Here is a 25,465-nt window from a genome sequence, read left to right as displayed (position 1 = left end):
GATTGATCTACTAGAGGTATTTCCAATGCTTCAAACTCGTTTATTATGAGTAGTTAGAAGTATTTGAAGCATTTGTCACAAGTTTTAATGGTTGAAAGATTGGATTATAAAACTCTAGTTCATTGCATGAATAGTACTTTTGAGAAAATAAGAGAGAAGGTGAATGGTAATCTTGGCGATGAAATTTATGAATACAATGAAACTATGGAATGGGTTACTAATGTTGGTCCCAATGGATGTTGATATTGTAGATTGAAGTTGCTTAGTATAGTAGATAATTGTATTATCATTAAGGGGTGAATTTCAGTTTCGGATCGTTGGCATTGAATTGAGGAGACAAGAAAGCATTCAGAGGTGGATACGCATAGAGTGGAAATTTCCTGAGTATTGATTAGCTTGCTCGATGTTGGGTTCATCTTGTTGAGGTAAGTAACGATTGTAAATCTAGTCCTGAGGGTATGAAACCCTGGATTTTTGTATTATTCTATTATTTTGAAGTAACGCACATGCTAGGTGACGGGCGTGTGGGCGTGCAGTGTTGGGGATTTGTGACTTGGTCCGTCCCATGGCAACTGTAAAGTTTCATACTTTGTTGAAACCATTTGATACTTATATGTTTTAGAATGATTTTCTATAAATTGGGCCGAGTGCCATGTTTGGGCCTTGCGCCAATGCTGATTGGACCCTTAGGGGCTATTTTGTATCATCCTCTCACTATTTTCTATTGAAAATCTATACTCAGTCATGGTTATACTTGTTGAATGCATAACTCAGTCTTATGACTCTATTTTGATGCATATAAATGTTTTGGGCCGAATGCCCTGTTTTACTGAAATGCCCGAGTGGCTTGAAATATTTATGACTGAGTGTGGCCGAGGGCCTGATTTGTGAGGATGAGTGTGGATCGGGGCTTCCCGCCTGCAGCATACTTGTGACTGAGTGAGGCCGAGGGCCTGATTTGTGAGGATGAGTGTGGATCGGGGCTGCCCGCCTGCAGCATACTTTATTATTATCTGTACACACCCCAGTGAGTGCAGGTACCTACTGAGTGCGAGTGCCGAGTGCTGAGTGATTGTTAGGTATGCCCGAGTGGCAAGAGTGATTGTGAGGAATGCCCGAGTGGCAAGAGTGACTGTGAGGTTTGCCCGATGGGCTATTTATGATTTCATCATTTTTACTCACATTTGCTGAGCCTTTGTTTGAAAAACTGTTGGAAAAATATCTTTAAATGATTTTTACTGGAACCCGGTTTAAACGAGATGTTTGATTCAAATCCTGATTTTTAAGAGCATATGGTATTTTGCTGAGATTTCCTGATATGAACGTTACATGCTTTATTGCTCGTCACTACTGCTCAGTCTTTATTTATTGTTGTTACTTACTGAGTTGGCGTACTCACGTTACTCTCTGCACCTTGTGTGCAGATTCAGGTGTAGCTAGACACGGTAGTTGTTATTGAGTGTTCTGGTTACAGGTTTTCTTGGAGATAGTAAGGAAGCTGTTTGGCGATCGCAGCCCCTGCTCTTCTCCCTCTTATCTTCCTCTAGTTGTATTTAGCTATTTTCCAGGCTAAGTTAGCCTTGATAATGTTAGATAGATTATAGTAGATGCTCATGACTAGTGACACCCCGATGTCGGGCTTTTCTTTTCCGCACTTCTATTTTTCTTTGATTTGAACTCTTTAAATGGAGGTTTTTACCTTGAAATTATCTTTGAAATGAATATATCAATTTGTTTTGGAAATGAATCGGCTTGCCTAGTTCCACGATAGGCGCCATCACGACAGGGTTAGTTTTGGGTCGTGACATCTTGCTAGTAGTGCTTTCCCGATTCCCCAGTCTCGTGAGCCTTCCCCAGATGCTAATCCTTTGAACCATGCCGACGATGAATTTTATAGTAATAGAGATGAATATGATATACAAAACACTCATTGAATGATGTTTGAACTTTTAACTTGTGAAACGTTTTGTTGTTGGGTATGATATTTTGTTAATATAGTTTAGTGGAAATGGAGATGGTGATAATGTTTTGTTAATATAGTTTTGATAGTTGTTATTGTTGTTGTTATTGTTCTTATTCTTGTTATGGTTGTTGTTATTGGTTGAATGGCAGTAATGTAATGCTGCCATTATAGGCGATTGGTTGTTGGCTAGTGGTGCAGCTATAAAACAGTTGTTTTCTGCCAAAACAATTACCCAGAAAACTGACCGACTTTGATTGAAAATGTTCATTTTAATTCCCAGAAAATCAAATTTACCGACCGATTTCGTTCGAAATTTTTTATTTTAAATTTTAATTATTTAAATAATACCGACCGATTTCGGTCAGAATTAATAATTTTAAATAAAAATGAATAATTATATATTTTAACAATACCGACCGATTTCGGTCGGAATTGAATAATTTCAAAAAAATGAATAATTAAATTTCCGACCGAATTCGGTCTCTAATTTAAAAATAAATAAAAAATATTCTTAACAATACCGACTGAATTCGGTCGGTAAAATTAATTTGTGTCAGACAACTTGGTCAAACTGTGTTGACAGTTACCGACCGACTTCGGTCAGAAAATAGCAACCGAATTCGGTCGCTCCCCGTTTGCGACCATTATTTTATCGACAAATTGAAAATGGTCGGAAGTCGGACGGTTTTTGTTGTATTCCGACCGATTTTGATCGGTTTTTCTAGACGCTTTTTGGTAGTTTTTTTAGTAGTGTATGTTAGAATAGTTGTGAATTTTTAATCTAAATCACGATTGGTTTTAATTTCATTTTGACTGGTTTTCTATGAAATACTTGAAGAAATGCATTTATCGCCCATTTTTTGGGGGTTTCCATGTTGGCCCGGCTAAGAAAGTTTAGTTCTACCCTAAAAAAAAGTTTAAGGCTAGGGTGTAACGAACTGGCCGGTCGTTTTGAGAGAATTAGCCCAGAACCCCTATTTATTGCTTCCTCTATTTCATTTTTGGGTTTTGTGACTTGCCGGGAGGATTTGTCTTTGGTTTCGGAGTGAAATGGGACACATCGTCTTTAAAATGAAAGTTTAAGCCGTAGGAAGCGACCGTAGTTTGAACTGTGTGAAGACGACTCCGGAATGGAGTTTCGATGGTTCCAATAGCTCCGTAGGACGATTTTGGTCTTAGGAGCATATTCGGATATTGAATTGGAAGTCCGTAGGTCATTTTAGCATCAATTGGCGAAAGTTGGAAATTTGATGAGTTTTTGTAAGGTTTGACCGGGAGTGGACTTTTTGATATCGGGGTTGTATTATGATTCCGGAAGTTGGAGTAGGTCCGTAATGTCAGTTATGACTTGTGTGCAAAATTTAAGGTCTATCGGACATGATTTGATTGGTTTCGGCGTCGTGTGTAGAAGTTTGAAGTTTTAAAGTTCATTAGGCTCGAATCGATCCGCGATTTGTGTTTTTAGCATTGTTTGATATGATTTAATGGCTCGACTAAGTTCGTATGATGTTTTAGGACTTGTTGGTAAGTTTGGTTGAGGTCCCGGGGGCCTCGAGTGAGTTTCGGATGACTAATGGATCATTTTTGGACTTAAAAGATTTTCTAGTGCTGGGCTGGTTCTGGTGTAATCGCACCTGCACAAGGTTGACCGCAGGTGCATGCCCGTAGAAGCGGAAATGGGTGAGGGTGCTGGGGAGACCAAGGCTTCTGCAGAAGCGGATGAGGGACCGCATAAGTGCATCCGCAGATACGGATATTTGGGCGCAGGTGCGGAATCGAGGAGCTTAAGTGAACTCCACAGATGCAGAGACTTCACTACAGAAGCGGTGCAGCAGAAGCGGAAACCTGGGCAGACTATATTAAATTAAGGGTTTGTGATTTTTATCATTCTGGACATTTTGAGCTCGGGTCTTGGCGATATTTGAGAGCATTTTCGAGGGGTTTCGTGAGGTAAGTCCCTTATGTTTATTTTGATCAATAATCTTGTTTCCATATTGATTTTCCCAACAAGTTAGTGTGTATTTAAGGTGAAAATTGAGATTTTAAGGTTAGGGATTTGGAGAGCTGATTTGAGTAATTGAGTTGTGATTTGGTGTCGGATTTTGGTAAATCTGGTCTAGGTGAACTCGTGGTCGAGTGAACGTTCGTATTTTGTGACTTTTACCCGATTCTGAGATGTGGGCCCGGGTCGACTTTTTGGGCCGAATTTTCGATTCTTTGCCAAAGTAGTAGTTTCATTATTTAAATTAGTTTCTTGTAGTTATATTTATAGTATGAAACTATTTTGGCTAGATTCGAGCCGATCGGAGTTGGAAAGTCGAGGGAAAGGCATACTACTTGACTGATTGAGCGAGATTTGAGGTAAGTGACTTGTCTAACCTTGTGTGGGGGAAATCCCCTTAGGTTTTGGTACTGTTGTAACCATTTGTGATAAGTTAGAGTCTTGTACGCGAGGTGACGAGTGCGTACACGGGCTAATTGTGGAAAATTACGGTTCTTGCTGAGTTGTCTTCTTTAAAATTCATTAACGGAGTTGCCTTAGCATATGTAGTGATCATATTTAGCCTAGTATCGCATGTCTACATGCCTTAACTCTTACTTGCAATTTGTGCAACATGCGTAGTTGAATTACCTACTTTCCTTGATTTGAACTAAATCTTTAACTGTAAGATTCTTGCTGTAAATTCGTGTTTCCTTCGATTACCTGCTGCATATTTACTTTAGGACTACGAGGCAGTTCCTCGGGAGATCCCCATGTACTGCATATTTATTTTGGGACTACGAGGTATTTACTCGGGAGATCCCCCTATACTGCATATTTACCTTAGGACTATGATTCGTTTGCTCGGAAGATCCCCCTGTACTGTGTATTTACTTTGGGACTACAAGGCATTTACTCAGGAGATCACCATGTCTTGCATATTTACTTTGGGACTACGAGGCGGTACCTCGGGAAATCCTGCCCCCACCTCCCTATCATCCATATTTATATTTGGAAGTGCTCCTGTTGTTTACCTCTATTTACTGTGCTGATATTTTCTAAAACTTCTTATTATTTAAATTCTTAGTTATTTCAAAATATTTTTACATCTTCTGCCTTACTTTTCCTTTAAACCAGCAGGGCCCTGACCTGACCTCGTCACTACTCTACTGAGGTTAGGCTTGGCACTTACTGGGTACCGTTATGGTGTACTTATACTACACTTCTGCACATCCTTCTGTGCAGATCCGGGTTCTTCCCACTAGACCAGATACCAGTGAGTTGAACCGCACGTAGAGACTTCAAGGTATATCTTCCAGCGTCCGCAGACCTCGGAGTCCCCCTCTATCCTTACTATGTTGTTTTTTCTTATTTTTCTTTAGACTCAGATGTATAAAGACACTTAGTATTTGCTCTTAGAAGCTTGTGACTTGTTTCCACCGGGTTTTGGGAGTTGTAATTATTGAATGGCAGTTTTATAATTATTTCATGTGTTGAGAATTGGGCTTCAGTTTTATATTATGTGTTTCTGCCAATCTGTTAGGCTTACCTAGTCTTAAAGACTAGGTGCCATCACGACATCCTACAGAGGGTGAAATGGGGTCGTGACAAGTTGGTATCAGAGCTCTAGGTTCATAGGTGTTATGAGTCATAGGCAGATTTAGTCGAGTCTCGCAGATCGGTACAAAGACTTTTGTATTTATCTTCGGGAGGCTATGGAACTATTAGGAAGAGTTTCACTTTCTTGATTTACTTATCGTGCGAGATTTTGACTTCGGACTCTAAACTTCTGTCTTTCTATTCTCTCACAGATGGTGAGGACACGTACAGCTGGATCGAATAACCAGACACTTGCGTCCCCTACTAGAGCCGCGAGAGGCCATGGCCGAGGTAGAGGCTGAGGACGTCCATGTGGTGCAGCCAGAGCACCCGCACGAGCTGCTACAGAGGAGCCACCAGTAGCTCCAGTTGGAGGAAAGGCACCTGAGATGCCTGTTACTGCACCAGCACTCCAGGAGACTCTAGCCCAGTTCTTTAGTATGTTTAGTACCTTGGCTTAGGCAGGATTGATACTGCTTGCTCCTGCCATATCTCAGGCTGGGGGAGGAGCACAGACTCCCATCACTGGTACCCCAAAGAAGCGGGTTCAGGTAGACCAGGTTCCAGAGATCATACCGATACAGCCGGTAGATCCAATTCAGCCCGAGGTTAGGGTAGCAACTTCTAAGGCAGAGCAGCTCAGACTCGAGAGGTATAAGAAGTACCACCCACCTACTTTCAGTGGCTTGGCGTCAGAGGATGCCTAGAGTTTTCTTGAGGAGTGGCACCGTATCCTCTGTACTATGGGTGTTGCGGAGACTAGTGGAGTTTCTTTCACTACATTCCAGCTTAGAGAAGCAGCCTATCAGTGGTGGCGTGCATACGAGTTGGATAGTCCGATTGAGGCAGCTTCACTCACTTGGACTCAGTTCTCAGATATATTCCTGAGGGAGTATGTTCCTCAGAGTCTTAGAGATGCTTGAAGCACATAGTTTGAACAGTTGCGCCATGGTGCTATGACCGTGTCAGAGTATGTAGTCCGATTCAATGATTTGGCTAGGCATGCACCAGTTTTGGTAGCTACCATTCGAGGGCGGGTTCATCGGTTTATTGAGGGGCTCAACCCCATCATCAGATTGAGCATAGCCCGAGAGTTGGATATGGATATTGCGTACCAGCAGGTAGTAGGGATTGCTAGGAGGTTGGAGGGTATACTGACCTGGGATAGAGAGGAGAGAGAGACCAAGAGCTCTAGGGAGTCTGGCACTTACAGTGGTACTCGTGCCCCAGCTACAGCTCATCAGTGCAGAGGTTATATGGGTTGCCCTGTTCATTCAGCACTTCCAGCTACCAGCGGTGCTCCTGCCACTACTAGGCCCCAGGATCATTATTATGCACCGCCAATGTCTAGTGTGCCTCCTATGCGGGATGCTTCTAGTGGTCAGTCCTGTCGATCAGGCCCGAGCCAGTCGCAACAGCCACATCCTCCGAGAGCTTGTTTTGAGTGTGGCGACACTCATCATTTGGTGAGGGATTGCCCAAGATTCAGAAAGGGTACACCTCCACAGATTTCTTAGGCACCGCGTGCTCCACCGGGTCCTCAGGCTATGATTGCAGCACCAGCTACCACCCCACCTACACAGCCAGCTAGAGGTGGAAGTCATACAGGTAGAGGTCACCCTAGAGGGGGAGGCCAGGCCAGATATTATGCCCTTCCTGCTAGGACGGAGGCAGTTATATCAGATTCTGTTATCACATGTACTGTTTCGGTCTGTCATAGAGATGCATCAGTCTTATTTTATCTAGGCTCCACTTATTCCTATGTGTCATCTTATTTTGCTTCGTGTTTGGGTGTATCCCATGATTCTCCGAGTTTACCTGTTTATGTATCTACACCCGTTGGTGATTCTATTATTGTTGACAATGTGTATCGGTCGTGTTTGACTATTCTTAGTGATTTTGAGACCAAAGCCAATTTATTATTGCTCAGTATGGTGGAATTAGATGTTATTTTGGGCATGGACTAGTTGTCTCCCTATCACGCTATCCTTGATTATCATTCCAAGACGATGGCGTTGGCTATGCCGGGTCTACCGCGGCTAGAGTGGAGAGGTACCTTGGATCATGTTCCTAGCAGGGTTGTTTCATTTCTTAAAGCTCAAAGAATGGTTGAGAAGGGGTGTGATGCGTATCTGGCCTATGTGAGAGATGTCAGTGTTGATACTCCTACTGCCAAGTTAGTTCCGGTAGTGAGGGATTTTGCAGACGTATTTCCAGCAGATCTTCCGGGCATGTCGCCCGACAGAGATATTGACTTTGGCATCGATTTGTTACCGGGCACTCAGCCTATTTCTATTCCACATTATCGTATGGCCCCAGCAGAGTTGAAAGAATTAAAGGTATAGTTGCAAGAGTTGCTCGATAAGTGCTTCATTCGGCCCAGTGTGTCGCCTTGGGGTGCTCCTGTCATGTTTGTAAAGAAGAAGGATGGTTCTATGCGAATGTGTATCGATTATCGCCAGTTGAACAAGGTTATAGAGAAGAACAGGTATCCATTGCCATGTATTGATGACCTATTTGATCAGTTTCAGGGTGCCAGAGTGCTCTCTAAGATTGACTTGCGTTCAAGCTATCATCAGTTGAAGATTCGGGAGTCAGATATCCTGAAGACTGCTTTCAGGACTCGGTATTGTCATTACGAGTTCCTTGTCATGTCTTTTGGGCTGACCAACGCCTCAGCAGCATTCATGCACTTGATGAACAGTGTATTCCAGCCCTATCTTGACTCTTTTGCCATTGTGTTTATTGACGACATTCTGGTGTAGTCCCGGAGTCGGGAGGATCATGAGCAGCACCTGAGGACTATGCTTCAGACCTTGAGGGAGAAGAAGTTGTATGCAAAATTTTCGAAGTGTAAGTTCTAGCTAGACTCAGTGGTATTTTTGGGTCATGTAGTATCGAGTGAGGGGATCAAGGTAGACCCGAAGAAGATTGAAGTAGTACAGAGTTGGACCAGACCATCCTCAGCTACGGAGATCCGGAGTTTTCTTGGCTTGGCAGAGTATTACTGTCGGGTTGTAGAGGGTTTTTCGTCTGTTGCATCACCTATAACCAGATTAACACAGAAGGGTGCTCCGTTCAGGTGGACCGAGGAGTATGAGGAGAGCTTTCAAAATCTCAAGACTGCTTTGACTACTGACCCAGTGTTGGTGTTGCCTACCGGTTCGTGGTCCTATATGGTATATTGTGATGCGTCACACATTGGTCTCGGTGTGGTGTTGATGCAGGATGATAGAGTGATTACCTTCGCATCTAGATAGTTGAAGGTGTATAAGAAGAACAATCTTGTCCACGACCTTGAGTTAGCAGCTATTGTTCATGCCTTGAAGATCTGGCGGCACTATTTGTATGGTGTTCCTTGTGAGGTTTTCACCGATCACTAGAGTCTGCAGCATCTATTTAAACAGAAGGATCTTAACTTGCAGCAGCGGAGATGGTTAGAGTTGCTTAAGGATTATGACATCACTATTCTCTATCATCCCAGGAAGGCCAATATGGCAGCCTATGCCTTGAGTCACAAGGTAGAGAGTTTGGGTAGTTTAGCATATCTACTAGTAGCATAGAGACCTTTAGCCTTGGATGTTCAGGCCTTAGCCAACCAATTTGTTAGATTGGATGTTTCCTAGCCTAGCAGAGTTTTAGCTTTTATGGTTTCTCAGTCTTCTATCTATGATCGTATCAGGGAGCGTCAGTATGATGACCCCCATCTGCTTGTCCTTAAGGACGTGGTTCAGCACGGTGATGCCAATAAGGTCACTATTGGAGATGACGGCATATTACGGATGCAGGGTAGGCTATGTGTGCCTAATGCAGATGGGCTGCGTGAGTTGATTCTCCAAGAGGCTCACAGTTCGCGGTACTTCATTCACCCGAGCACCGCGAAGATGTATCAGTATTTGAGGCAACACTATTGGTGGAGACGGATGAATAAGACATAGTGGAATATGTGGCTCGGTGCTTAAATTGTCAGCACGTGAAGTATGAGCATCAGCGACCGGGTGGATTACTTCAGAAGTTAGAGATTCTTGAGTAGAAATGGGAGTGGATCACTATGGATTTTGTTGTTGGGCTTCCATAGACTCAGAGGAAGTTTGATGTTGTTTGGGTGATTGTGTATAGATTGACCAAGCCAGCTCATTTCATTCCTATGGTTACTACTTACTCTTCAGAGCAGCTGGCTCAGGTTTACATCCGCGAGATTGTCAGGCTTCATGGCATACCGGTATCTATCATCTCTGACCATGGTACGCAGTTTACATCGCGGTTCTAGAGAGCCGTACAGCGTGAGTTGGGTACTCGTGTGGAGTAGAGTACAGCATTTCACCCTCAGACGGACGGACAGTCTGAGCACACTATTGCATGTGTGATTGATTTTGGGGGTGCTTGGTATCAGTTCTTGCCACTTGTAGAGTTTTCCTACAACACGAGTTATTAGTCGAGCATTCAGATGGCACCGTATAAGGCTTTATATGGTAGACGGTGTCGATCTACAGTGGATTGGTTTGAGCAGGGCGAGGCTAGGCTATTGGGTACAGACTTGGTTCAGGATGCCTTGGAAAAAGCTAAATTGATTTAGGATCGACTTCGCACTGCCCAGTCCAGGTAGAGGAGTTATGCAGATCATAAGGTTCGCGACGTTGCATACATGGTTGGGGAGCGGGTCTTGCTCTGGGTTTCACCCATTAAGGGTGTTATGAGGTTCGGAAAGAAGGGAAAGTTGATCCCTAGGTATATCACGCCTTCTGAGATCCTTGAGAGGGTTGGAGAGGTGGCTTACAGACTTGCACTACCACCTAGTCTCTCTACAGTTCATCCAATATTCTATGTTTCCATGCTCCAGAAGTATCACGGTGATCCGTCTCATGTGTTAGACTTAAGCTCAGTCCAGTTGGACAAGGACCTATGTTATGTTGAGGAGCCAGTGGCCATTTTGGACAGGTAGGTTCGAAAGTTGAGGTCAAAGGACATCGCTTCAGTGAAGGTTCAGTGGAGGGGTCATCCGGTCGAGGAGGCGACTTGGGAGGCCGAGCATGATATGCGCAGCCGTTATCCTCATCTTTTCACCACTTCAGGTATCTCTCTATACTCGTTCAAGGACGAACGTATGTTTTAAGAGGGGGAGGATGTAACGACTCAGCCGGTCGTTTTGAGAGAATTAGCCCCGAACCCCTATTTATTGCTTCCTCTATTTCATTTTTTGGTTTTGTGACTTGCCGGGAGGATTTGTCTTTCGTTTCGGAGTAAAATGGTATACGTAGTCCTTAAAATGAAAGTTTAAGTCGTAGGAATCGACCGTAGTCCGAACTGTGTGAAGACGACTCCGGAATGGAGTTTTGACAGTTCCAATATCTTCGTAGGGGTGATTTTGGTCTTTGGAGCATGTTCGGAGGTTGAATTGGAGGAATGTAGGTCATTTTAGCGTCAATTGGCGAAAGTTGGAAATTTAATGAATTTTTGGAAGGTTTGATCGGGAGTGGACTTTTTGATATCGAGGTCGGATTATGATTCCAAAAGTTGGAGTAGGTACTTAATGTCAATTATGACTTGTGTGCAAAATTTGAGGTCAATCGGACTTGATTTGATAGGTTTCAGCGTCGGGTGTAGAAGTTTGAAGTTTTAAAGTTCATTAGGCTTGAATTGATGAGCGATTTGTATTTTTAGCATTGTTTGATGTGATTTAAAGGCTCGACTAAGTTCGTATAATGTTTTAGGACTTGTTAGTAAGTTTGGTTGAGGTCCTGGGGACCTCGGGTGAGTTTTGGATGGTTAACGGATTATTTTTGGACTTAGAAGATCTTCTGGTGTTGGGCTGGTTCTGGTGTAATCGCACCTGCGCAAGGTTGACCGCAGGTGCATGCCCGCAGAAGCGAAAATGGGCGAGGCTTCTGTAGAAGCGGACGAGGGACCGCAGAAGTGTATCCCTAGATGCAGATATTTGGGTGCAGGTGCGGAATCGGGGAGCTTAAGTGAACTCCATAGATGCGTAGATTTCACCACAGAAGCGATGTCGTAGAAGCGGAATTTGGTCCGCAAAAGCGGAAAGCCTGGGCAGACTATATTAAATCAAGGGTTCGTGATTTTTATGATTTTGGACATTTTGAGCTCGAGTCTTGGCGATTTTTGAGAGCATTTTTGAGGGGTTTCTTGAGGTATGTCCCTTGTGTTTATTTTTGATCAATAATCTTGTTTCCCCATTGATTATCCCACCAAGTTAGTGTATATTTAAGGTGAAAATTGAGGGTTTGAGGTTAGGGATTTGGGGAGCTGATTTGAGGAATTGAGTGACGATTTGGTATCGGATTTTGGTAATTTTGGTATGGGTGAACTCGTGGTCGAGTGGGTATTCGTATATTGTGACTTTTACCCAATTCCGAGACGTGGTCCTGGGTCGACTTTTTGGGCCGAATTTTCGATTCTTTGCTAAATTCGTAGTTTCATTACTTAAATTAGTTTCTTATAGTTATATTTATAGTATGAAACTATTTTGTCTAGATTCGAGTCGATCGGAGTTGGAAAGTCGAGGGAAAGTCATACTACTTGACTGATTGAGCGAGATTTGAGGTAAGTGACTTGTCTAACCTTGTGGGGGGGGGGGGGGATCCCCTTAGGTTTTGGTACTGCTGTAACCATTTGTGATAAGTGAGCGCCGTGTACGCGAGGTGACGAGTGCGTACACGGGCTAGCTATGGAAAATTTCGGTACGTGCTGAGTTGTCTTCTTTAAAATTCATTAACGGAGCCGCCTTAGCATATGCAGTGATCATGTTTAGCGTAGTATCATATGTCTACGTGCCTTAACTCTTACTTGAAATTTGTGCAACATGCTTAGTTGAATTACCTACTTTCCTTGATTTGAACTAAATCTTTAACTGTAAGATTCTTGCTGTAAATTCGTGTTTCCTTCGATTACCTGCTGCATATTTACTTTAGGACTACGAAGCAGTTCCTCGGGAGATCCCCCTGTACTGCATATTTATTTTGGGACTACGAGGTATTTACTCGGGAGATTCCCCCGTACTACATATTTACCTTGGGATTATGAGGCGATTACTCGAGAGATCCCCCTATACTGCATATTTACTTTGGGACTATGAGGCATTTACTCGGGAGATCACCCTGTCTTGCATATTTACTTTGGGACTACGAGGCGGTACCTCGAGAGATCCCCCTTTGTCGTACATATTTACATTTGAGACTACGAGGCGGTATCTCGGGAGTGCCCCTGTTGTTTACCTCCATTTACTGTGCTGATATTTTCTGAAACTTCTTATTGTTTAAATTCTCAGTCATTTCAAAATATTATTATATCTTCTGTCTTACTTTTTTTTAAACCAGTAGAGCCCTGACCTGGCCTCGTCACAACTATACCGAGTTTAGGCTTGACACTTACTGGGTACCATTGTGGTGTACTCGCACTACACTTTTGCATATCTTTTTGTGCAAATTCAGGTTCTTCCCACCAGACCAGATACCAGTGAATTGGACCGCAAGTGGAGACTTCAAGGTATATCTGCCAGCGTCCGCAGACCTCGGAGTCCCCATCTATCCTTACTATGTTGTTTTCTTTTTTTTTTCTTTAGACTCTGATGTATAGAGACACTTAGTATTTGCTCTTAGAAGCTTGTGACTTGTTTCCACCGGATTTTGGGAGTTGTAATTATTGAATGGCAGTTTTATAATTATTTCATGTGTTGAGAATTGGGCATCAGTTTTATATTATGTATTTTCGCAAATCTGTTAGGCTTACCTAATCTTAGAGACTAGGTGTCATCATGACATACTATGGAGGGTGAAATGAAGTCGCGACAAAGGGGGTGTAAGGAACAATAATTGGGTGGCTATTTCTGTTTTCCCGCTTTTTTATATATGGGATAGTTAATCCTGTTATTTTACTAGAAACTATTGTTGGAATTAATTAATACTCATAACGGTAAGTGGGGGTAAAATAATCCCGCATTTTATGTGGGATTTTAGTACCAAAATAATCCCGCGATTTATCTATGGTTGAAGGCACTATATGTCCCACTTTTGTTTCTTGTGGTGCACGTTAAGTGCACGAGACAAAGTAATTCATATAGTTTAATATGCAATAATTTAATGCCTTGTGTCCACTGCACTGATAAACCATTTATCCATGAGTTCAAATGGAATAACGTGGTATTGTTTATTTGAAAAATGACATACAAGTAATGTTTTATTCACTTGTGGATGCAGAATTTATATGTATGTTTTTGTATTTATCTTTGAATTTATATTCAAATTCTTTTCTTATAGCTATAAATAGGAAATCTTCTTGATTATTGAAACTCATATCAAATTCTCATCTTCAAACCTTGCTCTTAACTGTTACCATCGAAAAGGAAGCATTTCAAAGAAGAATGGTCTGTGATAATGTAAGCATAACAAAGAATGCAGACTGAGGAATGCAATTATTCAAGTGCAGGTATAATTTATTCAGATAATGAAATTAAGTTATCATAAAACAATGTCAGGTTAGAGTAAATTTCACGTATAGTTATTCAACTTTGTGTCAATTACCCAAAAGTCATTTTTCTTTCTTTAGTTACACAAAAATCATTCAACTTTGTATTTATTACCCAAAAGTCACGTATCTTTCTTTTATTATACAAAAATCATTTTACTATGCTCTAGTTATCACAATAATTACTTTGACCAGCTTTTACAAACCTTTCATCTGAAAAATCTATTATGCCCTTGACATTATAAGTTCTTCCATTTATGTAATACCTTCTATATTATATAGTATATAATATACTTTTACCCAGGTATTTTACTTATAATTAAAATAACTTAATATTATTTTATTTATTATTTTTATAATATATTCGTACATTTAAATTTTTTTTAATATTAATTTTCAAGATATATAAGTAGCATTATTAAATTTGTCAGTAACATTACCATGAACAAATCTCAAGTCCTCGTTCTTAATCATGCTTAATGAAATATGTTTAATGAAAGCTAAAAAACCAACGCTCATTGATTTATCGTCCAAGGCATACACATTAATTTAATCAATACAATACTCACATTTAGAAAAATGACACATCAGATTAATACTTTCAAATAAATAATATTAACAAATAAAACTTTAAAAACTTAATATTAAATACAAATATCTTTGAAATTTTTTTTAAAATTTTTATTGACTAAAAAAAACTATCATTTGTTAAACATATCTGTTTTTATTATTTTAAATAAATATTAAAAAATAAATATATTTTTATCATTTTTATATTTAAAATATGTTCATGTTTGAATATGATTAAACAAATTGAGTGCCAAGAAAAAATTAAATGTATGAATATATTATAAAAATAATAAATAAAATAATTTAAATTATTTTAATTATAAGTATAGGTAAAAATATATTATACAGTATATAATGTAGAAGATATTACATAAATGAGAGGATTTATAATGTCAAGGACATAATAGAATTTTCAAGTAAGTATTATAAAATCTGGCCAAAGTGATTTTTGTGATAAATAGAGCAAAAAAGTGACTTTTGCGTAATCAACACAAATTTCAATTAATTAACCTTGAAAAAATTATGTTCATACCGAAACTGTTAAGGCCATCAAAGAATCGCGACAACTATCTGGTATGCGTCACTAGCGAGCTTATTTTGATAAGTTGTGGTAAATACAGAAGCGACTTATTCGAATAGATTTTTCTCACGATTATTGATTGCAGAATGTTCAACTCTCAAGAAAATTGGCAACAAAATGTTTTATATTAAAAACTCAGAGTTCCACCGGAGTCGATAACTAAGATGTGCTTTGGTCTCTATTGTCACATTGACAACATTATTACTCCCACCGTTTAAATTTACGGGAATCTATTTCCATTTTGGTCCGTTTCAAAAAGAATGACCTCTTTTTAAATTTGAAAATAATTTAGTTTAAACTTACAATTCTACCCTTAATGAGAAGCTTTTATAACCACTCAAATACTATGGGCTCTTTTTTGACTTGTTTAGGATCACAAATTCCAAAAGTCTTTATTTTTTCTTAAACTCTGTGTCCAGTCAAAGAGGTTCATATAAATTGGAACGGATGGAGTAATTATTTAGCTAATTTTCTTCTGCAAAGCTCCATTCTTTTGGCTCTCTTCTGATATAAAAGGACTGATAATTTTGAGTAACTTATAGTGGACTACACAAGTGGGTTGATTTAGTGATGAGCACCCTCCATTTCTGATCAAGAGGTTGTGAGTTCGAGTCACCCCAAGAGCAAGGTGGGGAGTTCTTGGAGGGATAGAGCTGAGGGTCTATCGAAAACAGCCTATCTACCCCATGGTAAGGGTAAGGTCTGCGTACATACTATCCTCTCCAAAATCCCACTAGTGGGATTATATTGGGTTGTTGTTGTTGGTGTAACAGTGGAGTACCTTAATACTCTGGCAAAGCAGAAGAGGCTAAAATCAGCTGTCTGAGCTCAGAAATCCCTTATTGCTAATGGGTCATAATCATAAGCTTCCCCAGCCTTACCAAATCTATTTAACCCTTCTCTGGTATCCGCCCTTGCCTTACGCGAAGCATATCTTATTTGCTTACCAAACCTGAGGATGAACAATAACATTAACATGTCAATAAAACTGAAAGTCATAATTTACATGAAATAACACTTATTGTCAAATTAATGATGCATCTAATTAAGACTGAGGTGCATGCATGCTATGACTGAACAGTAGAATCTATTTACGTTCTGGTTTTCTTTTTCTCGTTATATCTCATCTTGGCCTTTTTCCTTTGTGATCGATTACTAGTTTCCATATCCAAGTTCAACTCCCATGGTGATTCAGCAGTAAGAAAGGAGGCCGGCGAAAATCCACAATCTTGAGAATCAGTTGCTGCACTACTTTCACCTGTGATGTTGGAGAGCGACAATGAAACGCTTGAATGGACTGATCCATGTGGAAGTACTAAACATATGCTTCCATTGCAACCGGAATTCATAAGCATAGAATTGGCTGTGACACTCATTGCGTCTGCAACAGATTCACTGAACTAGCTGCTTCAGCTATTTGTGAGGACTGAAATCCTATGCACTCTTGTCCGGAAGCTGATGCCTAAAAAAAATAAGATATCATAATTAACACACATGCCAAAGGAAAAAAAATGTTAAATACATCTTCATGAATTAAGCAACTGTTAGTAGCAAATTAAATCAGCAAAACTGATTATCATATTGAAAACAAAAGGTTTTAAACAAGTGTAATGTTGACTGTACTAATGCCAGAACTGTATGGAGACTTCCTTAAAACTTGGTTTTGAGTAGAAAGGAAAGACAGAATAGTTGGAGACAACAGCAGGACAGAGAAGAACCTCTAGAGCAGTTTCAGCATGACTTAAAGATTCAGTGACCGATAAGTTCCTCTCCTTGACAAGGCAATCCAAACCCCTGCTGTTTTCACTAGTATATGTTGGATGGCTTTGTTGTGTACTGCCAAAAATCTCGTAACCACAATCAAAGCTCAATGCCGCGTCATCCAAGTCAATAGCTTCTGAGAGATTATCTCCTCCTTGAAATCCAAGATCCTTAATGTTGGAACAACCTAGCTGCATTTAAGGAAACAAAAATAACATCAGTAACACGTTCTAGCGAGATAGCGATATTACAGCCATCCTAGTGGAAAGACTTGACGTATATACACTATCACTATCAGTATATTTTAATATGTTATAGCAAGTAATTACTTTTGATGATCTGACTCTTTCTACATGGTGAGTGCATAGACTTGGGAGCGAAAAAATGGTACTAAAAATTATTAAAATGGAAAAAAGACGAGAAAAGAATATTTAACCTTTGGGAGACTAAATTCATTGGGGAGGAGAGGTACTGAATCTCTATTGAAGGGTGTCAAGTAAGTGAGATTAGAAGGGATGGGGAGAGATGGAGTAGTAACCAAGGAACTTAATTCATTTCCTCTAAGCTCCAAACATGCAGTTGAGGAATTATTTTCATTGGCACTCAGTGAGCTACAAGAGGTACCAAAGCTAACATTACTATTTAGGCATTTCACCAACTCCAGACCAAATCTTAGCAAACTCATCAGACGAAGGACAATCACTATAAGAATTCAACTTCTGGCGTCGATGTCCTGTACCCCTACAGCCATTTCCATTGGAATCACAGGATTGACATAGGCACATTTCATCATCCAGGCATTTTATGGTAGCTGGATGTGAATTGCATTTCTCGCAAAATAAGTAAACGAGGGTGCCTTCGCGATAAAAAATTTGCTGAATGCACCAATCCATCACAATCCAAACAAAGCCTTGCTAAATCTGACGTGCAATACACCACTGCCTTCACTACCCCACGGAAGTCACATAGAGGCTCCATTTAACTAACATAATACGATATCTTATGTTCTTTTAAATTTTCACCAGATCACCTCAGAATCCTGCATCATTCAGATACATTTTTGTGATTCGGTTCAAACAATGTTAGTATCAATCAGAAAAGTATAGACATCGAGAGATGAATATCTTACTGATGAAATAAATATGAAAAGTGCCACCACGTAAGAGGCAGTGGGTGCACGTGAGCAACAACATATAATTTGATACCGTAGGATGCTAGTAGTTCGATGCAGAATAATATGGAGCAGAGCAAAACAGCTGTAGAGAAGAGTTGGCAATAATAATAATTTGAGAGGGAAAGTGATCTGAAATCCATTTGTTTGTTTTTCACCCTGCCCAAATTTGGGCTAGGGCCAAAATTCTTCCTTGCTCTAAATACCTTTTGATTCGTAAATTAATAGAACCTAATCCAAGCTGAAAAACTGGACATAGACATAAAATAACTATATTTAAAATTATGCAATTTGACTATATTATATTCTTCTTCATATATGAATGGATTCAAATGCGGTGCGAGTTAGCAGGTAACCCGTGGAATTAGTCTAGCTGCACACAAACTAGCCCGAATATCATGGTTATCAAAAAAAAAAAAAGGAAAAGAAGAAAAGATTCAAATCTTAGATTTTACTTACGATCTAGGAAAGTAGAATCCGTCCCGCTTCTGTTAAACTACTAACAGAAGCAAAAGCACATTAATCAATGGATATGTTCTTGAGATCCAACAGAGATGTAGAAGTTGTCACGACCTTGAATTCCCACCATCGGGACCGTAATGACGCCTAACATTTCACTTGCTAGGCAAGCCAACGTTAGATGTAGTTATTAATCATTTTTAACAAACTTCAAATACGATGACAATAAAGAAACTGAATAGTCTGAAACAAGGTAAATAACTAATTGTTTGACCAAAAATATAAATCTTGGTTCAAATAATTAAATTTATATAAACAAAGGTTAATCTTGAGATCCAATGGATAAGGTTGCAGAGAATAGGAAAAAGCAAACAAAAAATCTAACAGAGATGTAGAAGTTGTCACAACCCGGAATTCCCACCCTCAGGACCGTGATGGCGCCTAATATTTCACTTTCTAGGCAAGCCAACGCTAGATGTAGTTATTAACTATTTTTAACAAACTTCAAATACGATGACAATAAAGAAACTGAATAGTCTGAAATAAGATAAATAAACTAATTGTTTGACCAAAAATATAAATCTTGATTCAAATAATTAAATTTATGTAAACAAAGGTTAATCTTAGCTAACAATAATATCGTTAGATCTTAGTTTACGAAAAGAGCAATTGATGCTATATAGATTTGGACGAACAGTGACAATATCACGTGATAAATGCTTTGGGAAATCAGGAACAGTAATGTAGTATATAATATTTAATGAACAACAATAAATGACATTTAAGCAAATAGGAGGAATGGTTCACCCAATAGAGAGTAGAATGAATGGATCTTCCTCCTGACAGTGATTGACAAATAAATAATCAAGGATTTCTCAGATCTGATGATAAAGCGTCGACAAGAATTTCAGTGAAAAGGTGATCTTTGTATCAAATGAGAGCATAATCCTTTAAGTCAAAATGTCTTTTTTACAAATGAATGTCACATGCCCCTTCTATCATTGTCTCTTTTTATATTTATATGGGGCATGTTCCTAAAAAAACCTAATAGTACAAATGCAGAGAATATTCCCTTTAATATCCTATCTTGAAAACTAGCCGTTACTGCTCTATTAACGGTATTCGACCTCGACCCTTATTGACGCCTTGACTACGACTCTCGTCGACTCTTCGACCACAGGCTTTGCGGCTTCTCGGACCATCTTAACAAATGATGTTTTGAGGGTTCTTCCCGTAGTATTATCTTGACCTAAATATTCTAAGGGAGGATTTTGACCCGTACAGTTAGTCCCTCCGCATATTGAGGCCGGTCTCAGGCGGGCTTGATGAGCGGATTTAGTTCATTGTGATCGAAATGACTAGATGAGTTGAGGGGGTCGTGATGATAGTGGTGAACTGGCAACGTGGCCCTTCGTGAGCTGCGAGTCTCGAACACTTCATTTCACGGTCGGTTTGTTGGAGTTATGCTGTCCACGAATCAGGGTGATGTCATGACGCCATGCGTCACCATGACGCGTATTCCCGATGTGTTGCTTCATTTTGCATGTGACTCCTGATTGGACCTGCCGCTTTGATTTTGGTGCCATGTAATGATGAGCTGATTTTTCGGTTCTAGTGCCTGAGTCCTTGTAAATAGGGATGTTAGGATATAACTTTAAATTTTTCAGGTTTCTTGTGTCGAAACCCTATATCCCCTTCTTTCTCTCCCATTACTTTGCATTTTTCCCCTCTGTTCCAGCGATTCCCATCGTTTTTAATCCTCCATTATTTGATACTTCTTTCTCTTTTGTTAAAAAGTGTCTAACATACCTTTTGAGTCTAGTGAGAGAAGTGATGTGGTCCCTCTAGCGATGGTCTTTCCCCCCTCACGCGGAGAACGTTCCCACCGCCGCCGAGGATGGAAGCTTCCCAATGGTGGAGGAGATAGTTCCTCGCAACCCCGATACCAGGTCTGATTTCTCCAACTTGCCTGATGTCAACCCTGGAACCTTTAAATCAGCGATAACATAGGCCGATATGGTAGAGCTTAAGGCTAAATACGGCCTCCCCAATCACTTCGAGTTAATCCATGCCGAATGGGACACAGTGCAGGTCTACTGTCCTGGGTATTGCGCCTTTTATGCCTACCCCTTTCACGTCGGCTACACTCTTCCTCTATTTCTACTGGCGGGGGAATTTTGTCGCTATTACGGCATTTTCACGGCTCAGCTCGCGCCGTATGTTTACAAACTCATAAGGATGTTCACCAAATTTGCGGAGCTGGCCGAGGTCGAACTCGTATTTCGACATTTGACGCACCTGTTCGCCCCCAGCTTTTATAGGGGCATGATGCTGAATCTTTGCCACCAAGGAGGTAAATACTTGGTGGTGAAGATGGATGACAAAGCTAACCGCCAATTCTGGTTCAACCTTTTCTTTGTTAGAACTGAGGATATGGTGGCCAACGCCGATGGTTTTCTCGAGGCTTGGAATTGTACTCGTAAGTATATAACTTCCTTGTTTGGAGGTATCGAATTTTTCTTTCGTGTTTGGCCGTGGTTCTAACCTTCTGTCTTTTTTTGTGCAACTAACTGTTTACCTCCCTCTTTGCTCGATAATATTTCTGGCTGGGTAGGTCGGCTCCTCCCTCACATCGTGGGGATACGCGAGTGGTCGGGTTTCTTCAAGAAGTTTGGGCCTCCTCTCCCTTTGACTAGTAAATTGTTCTTGTCATCGGCCTCTTAGTTATTTCTTCTTTTGGTTTACTTTGGCTAGCCTTCTTCTTCCTTTGTACTTTCCTTACCTTCAGCTAGGGGGTCCTCGAAGAGGTAGAAAGCTCCAACACCCATGTTCTGAAAGAGGAAAAACACTAAGCCCTCACCTTCTGCTCCCTCCTCGACTGTGTCGACCTCTACTCGTGCCCCGATCCCTTCTTTGACCGTGGCTACCTCTGCTCGTGCCCTGGTCCCCCCTGTTGTTGCGTCTTATCCTGCTCCTTCCTCGGCCTCTTCATTATACCATTTTAGAGAAAGACGATGAGCTTGTAGCTGGTGAGGAAGATTTGATGCCTCGCAAGAGGAGGTCCATAGATACTAGTGATGGGGTCACCCGGGCCGTTGACTTAACGGAGGGTGATTTTTCGCTTCACGAGACGGCGACCATTATCATCGGGGACAACGTCGGGCCGATGTCTGAGATTTTGAGGTTGGCGGAGGCCGACGTGGGTACGTCTCTTCCTTCTGTTATGAATGAGGCAGAAGAGCTAACCACTGGAGTTCTCGATACTTTATGGCAAGAGGAGTTGTCGACTTCGCGACCAGCTGATGATACTTCTTTGCCGGCCAATGAGAAAGGCAAAGGCATTGCTGAGGAAGCCTATGAGATGGGTTCGGACAGTGATGCGGGTGACCTGAATATGATAGAGGAAGCGTTTACCCAACTTGAGATAAGGTTGGAGGGGTCTACGAGGACCATTGTGACCCCTATGGATCGTGATTTGCTGAAGAATACGGAGGATGTGGTCCCCATCCTCGGCCCCCTTTGTTCCGAGATAGAGGGTAAGACTCTTAAAGAGTTGGATGACGTTACTCTATCGAGGAGCATTGCTGGTATTGCCCTTAGAGTGAGTGTTTAGTGTTTTGTTCTTTTCCTCTTTTTGTCTTTGTTTTTCAGGGCATTTTTGTTTCTGACTCACTTCTTTTCTTTTTCTGATCGCAGACGATGATTTTGGAGATTGAGAGCGCCATAAAGGAGGAGAGGCATAGGGAAATTTTTGTAAGATTGAAAAATAAGTACTTTGAGTATCGACACAAGTACCGGGAGTTTTATCGGCGACTTGATGAGGATGGCGACATGCAGGCTCTTCGAAACGAGTTGAAGGAGAAAGATGATGACCTGGTGAAGGCCATTGAGAAGTGAAGCATCCTCGAGGGGACATAACGGAGTAAGGAAGAGGAGCTTGAGGTTACCAGGGGTGTGAAGGTCCAATTCAGTGACCTTCAAGCACAAGTGGTCGAACTGCGCGAGCAATTGGAAGAATGTCTGCTTCAGCTAGAGGGCCTTAATGGTGAGGTTGCTGAGAAGCAGAGCGAGCTTGAGAAGTCAAAATCTTTCCGTTTGGACGCTAAGAGGAAATTGGAGATGCTTGAGCTAGGGAACAACACCCTACAGGCCGAGCGGGAGAATGACTAGTCCACGGTGAAAGCTAAGGAAGATCGACTAGAGGGGAGGGTGAGAGAGCTAGAGAAGGATAAAGCCCTCATTCATGATCGGGTGGTCGCATTGGAAGCTGAGAAGGCTCAACTGCTTGCGTAGCCCTTTTCTTCTCGTACTTCGAAAATTCCCAACGTTCCTCAGGAATTGTATAAGGAATGGATTTACGCCGAGGCTCAGTTAGATGTGTATCGAGATTTGCATAAGGCGGGGTCCCTTTTCAAGGTCGCCCTCAAGGATGTTCGTGTTTAAGGCTCGTGAAGATCGAGTCGCTTGCGAGTATGATCCAGTTACACCTGAGGGCGATGAGGGGGATTATGAAGGCGTAGATTGACTTGAAGAGGATGCTTGGTATGACACCGCTTATCCTGAGGGCGAGGACGGTGAAGGTGGGGTGATCGAGGTGGCGAGGGTATCGGTGGCCAAGGTGGTGAAGGAACTGGAGATCGTAATGGTGGCGATCAGTAGTTTTGTTTTTGCCTTGTAACCTTTTATGTACTTTCACCGGCGTCTTCATGAGCCTTTGTAAAAATGTTTAAGTATGAAATATCAAAGTTTTTTTTTACATTTCCTTCCCTTCCCGAGATTTACCTTTTGTACTTGTATGTTTTTGCTTTTATTGTTTGCCTGTTTCGCTTTTTCCTTCGTTGGTGTTATTTTTTGGCTGGTCGTGGCATTGCGGCTGGTTACACATTGTTTCTTCTATTTTTTGTGTTGTGATGCAGCCGAAGGCCGATAGGTGTTTGTTTGATTGCAATTAAATGCGGTTGAACGCAACCTTTCATTAGTATTGCGGCCTAGGGCCGATAGGTGTTAGTTCGAACAGATTGAACGTAACCTTTCATTAGTATTGTGGCCGAGGGCCGATAGGTGTTTCTTTAAACAGGTCGAACGTAACCTTTCATTAGAATTGCATCCGAAGATCGATAGGTGTTTGTTCGAACGGGATCAAGCATAACCTTGACATGTAGAAGGCGTACTGATAAGTGTAAATTTCTTATTGCTTTGACATTGTTGCTTTGGTTACATACTTGGAGAAATTTACATTTTTTTGGGGTGTTGGATGGTGTTCTATTCCCAATCCCAGTCTATCTAATCCCTTCATTGGTTGACCTGGAGAATATTGAAAGGTCGAGCAATGAAAAAGCAATCACGGCCTTGCCTTCGCATACTTCAACTTGAAGTGTTCCCTTTATCGCCTCGTTAAAAACCTCCTTGAGAAAACCCAACTGGGACAAAACTCAAGTGAGGGAAAAATGAGTACGACTTGTGGGATGCCTTTTCTCTTAGAAGGTGAAGTATTTGAGGTGGCTGATATTCCAGTTGTTTGGTAGTAGCTTTCCTTCCATTGTTAATTGGAATGAACCCTTATTTGCTTTTGCTGTGATTTTTGTATGGACCATCCCAATTTGTTCCTAACTTGGCTTCCCTGGGATTTTTGCTCGCTTGAGTTTTAGCTTTCAGTACGTAGTCCCTGACTTTGAGCGGCCTGACCTTTGCTTTCTTGTTATAATAGCGTTCTGCTTGTTGTTTTTGGGCGATCATTCTTATATAGGCCATATCTCTTCGTTCGTCTACTTCGTCGAGTTCCCTACCTTCTGCTCTCGTAGTTGCCAGCGCCGCTCTCATGGGAGTACCTTAGGCTGGGTTCTCCGACCTCGACTAGTATTACTACCCCAGTCCCGTAGACCAAAGAGTAGGGCGTCTCTCACGTGCTCATTTTCGGAGTTGTTCGGTAGGCCCACAATACTTCTAGTAGTATTTCCGGCCACAGTCCCTTAGCGTCCTCAAGCTTCTTCTTCATGATTTTTAGTATCTATTTGTTGGAGGACTCTTCTTGCCCGTTGCCCGCGGGGTGGTATGGGGTCGAGAGTATCCTTTTGATATGCCATTTCTCAAAGAATTCGGTGGTTTTCTTTCCCATGATCTAGGGTCTGTTGTCGCAGTTGATTTCTTTGGGAAGGTCGAACCAGCATATGATATTTCTCCATATAAAGGTGATTACCTCATATTCTCGTATTTAGGTGAACGCTCCTTCTTTCACCCACTTAGAGAAATAGTCAATTAAAACCAAAAGAAATCGTACATTACCTCGTCCTACTGGGAGGGGGCCCACGATGTCTATTCCTCATTTGATGAACGGCAAAGGAAACGTGACTAAGTGGAGATGCTCGTTTGCTTGGTGAATCATTGGGGCATACTTTTGGTACAGTTTGCATCTACTTACGAAGTCTGCAGCCTCCTTTTTCATAATGGGCCAGTAATATCCTGCCCGTATGAGACATCTGACAACTGCCCGGTTGCCAGAGTGAGCCCCGCAATGAACTTCGTAGACTTCTTCGAGGAAGCGCCTAGTTTTGTTCGGTCCCTAGCACTTCGCTAAAGGACTGCCGTAAGTCCTCTTATATAGGTCATTATGGAGGATATTGTATCTGGCCGCTTGCATCCTAAGTTTCTTGGTCCCCTTTTTATCACCAGGGAGTGTGCCGTCCTGCAGGTATGTGATAATACAATTGCGCCAGTCCCAAGTTAAGTTTATGGTTCTTACCTCGACGTGGTCTAGCAATGAGTTGAGAAGATGTACCATGTTTTTGTCTCCGGTCATGATGCTTTTGGTAGCTGCGGCTAGTTTGGCGAGATCATCTGCCTCGAAATTCTATGCTCGTGGGATTTTATCGAGCTGGCATTCGTCGAACTCAGGCATTAGCT

At 41.3% G+C, this 25,465-nt stretch overlaps 3 protein-coding genes across 3 annotated transcripts; 1 reads left to right on the top strand and 2 right to left on the bottom strand.

Moving 5' to 3' along the window:
• The first annotated feature begins 6,499 nt into the window (after window positions 1-6,499).
• LOC138895309 (uncharacterized) lies at window positions 6,500-7,060 on the top strand. The gene has a single exon (XM_070179988.1). The coding sequence runs from the start codon at window positions 6,500-6,502 to the stop codon at window positions 7,058-7,060; it is 561 nt and encodes a 186-aa protein (XP_070036089.1).
• An 8,942-nt stretch (window positions 7,061-16,002) lies between these two features.
• LOC104113868 (putative zinc finger protein CONSTANS-LIKE 11) lies at window positions 16,003-16,550 on the bottom strand. The gene is made up of 2 exons (XM_009624177.4): window positions 16,270-16,550; window positions 16,003-16,126 (listed from the first exon to the last, which is right to left on the bottom strand). The coding sequence occupies exons 1-2, from the start codon at window positions 16,548-16,550 to the stop codon at window positions 16,003-16,005; spliced, it is 405 nt and encodes a 134-aa protein (XP_009622472.4).
• LOC117280933 (uncharacterized) lies at window positions 16,547-17,620 on the bottom strand. The gene is made up of 3 exons (XM_070179987.1): window positions 17,372-17,620; window positions 16,857-17,126; window positions 16,547-16,636 (listed from the first exon to the last, which is right to left on the bottom strand). Exons 1-3 carry the CDS (start codon window positions 17,618-17,620, stop codon window positions 16,547-16,549), a joined length of 609 nt encoding a protein of 202 aa, XP_070036088.1.
• Between the last annotated feature and the right edge of the window lie 7,845 nt (window positions 17,621-25,465).

Source organism: Nicotiana tomentosiformis, chromosome 7, assembly GCF_000390325.3.
Source record: "Nicotiana tomentosiformis chromosome 7, ASM39032v3, whole genome shotgun sequence".
Lineage (NCBI taxonomy): Eukaryota > Viridiplantae > Streptophyta > Magnoliopsida > Solanales > Solanaceae > Nicotiana > Nicotiana tomentosiformis.
The sequence above is the reverse complement of the archived record's forward strand: the minus strand, read 5'-3'. Positions and strand labels throughout refer to the sequence as shown.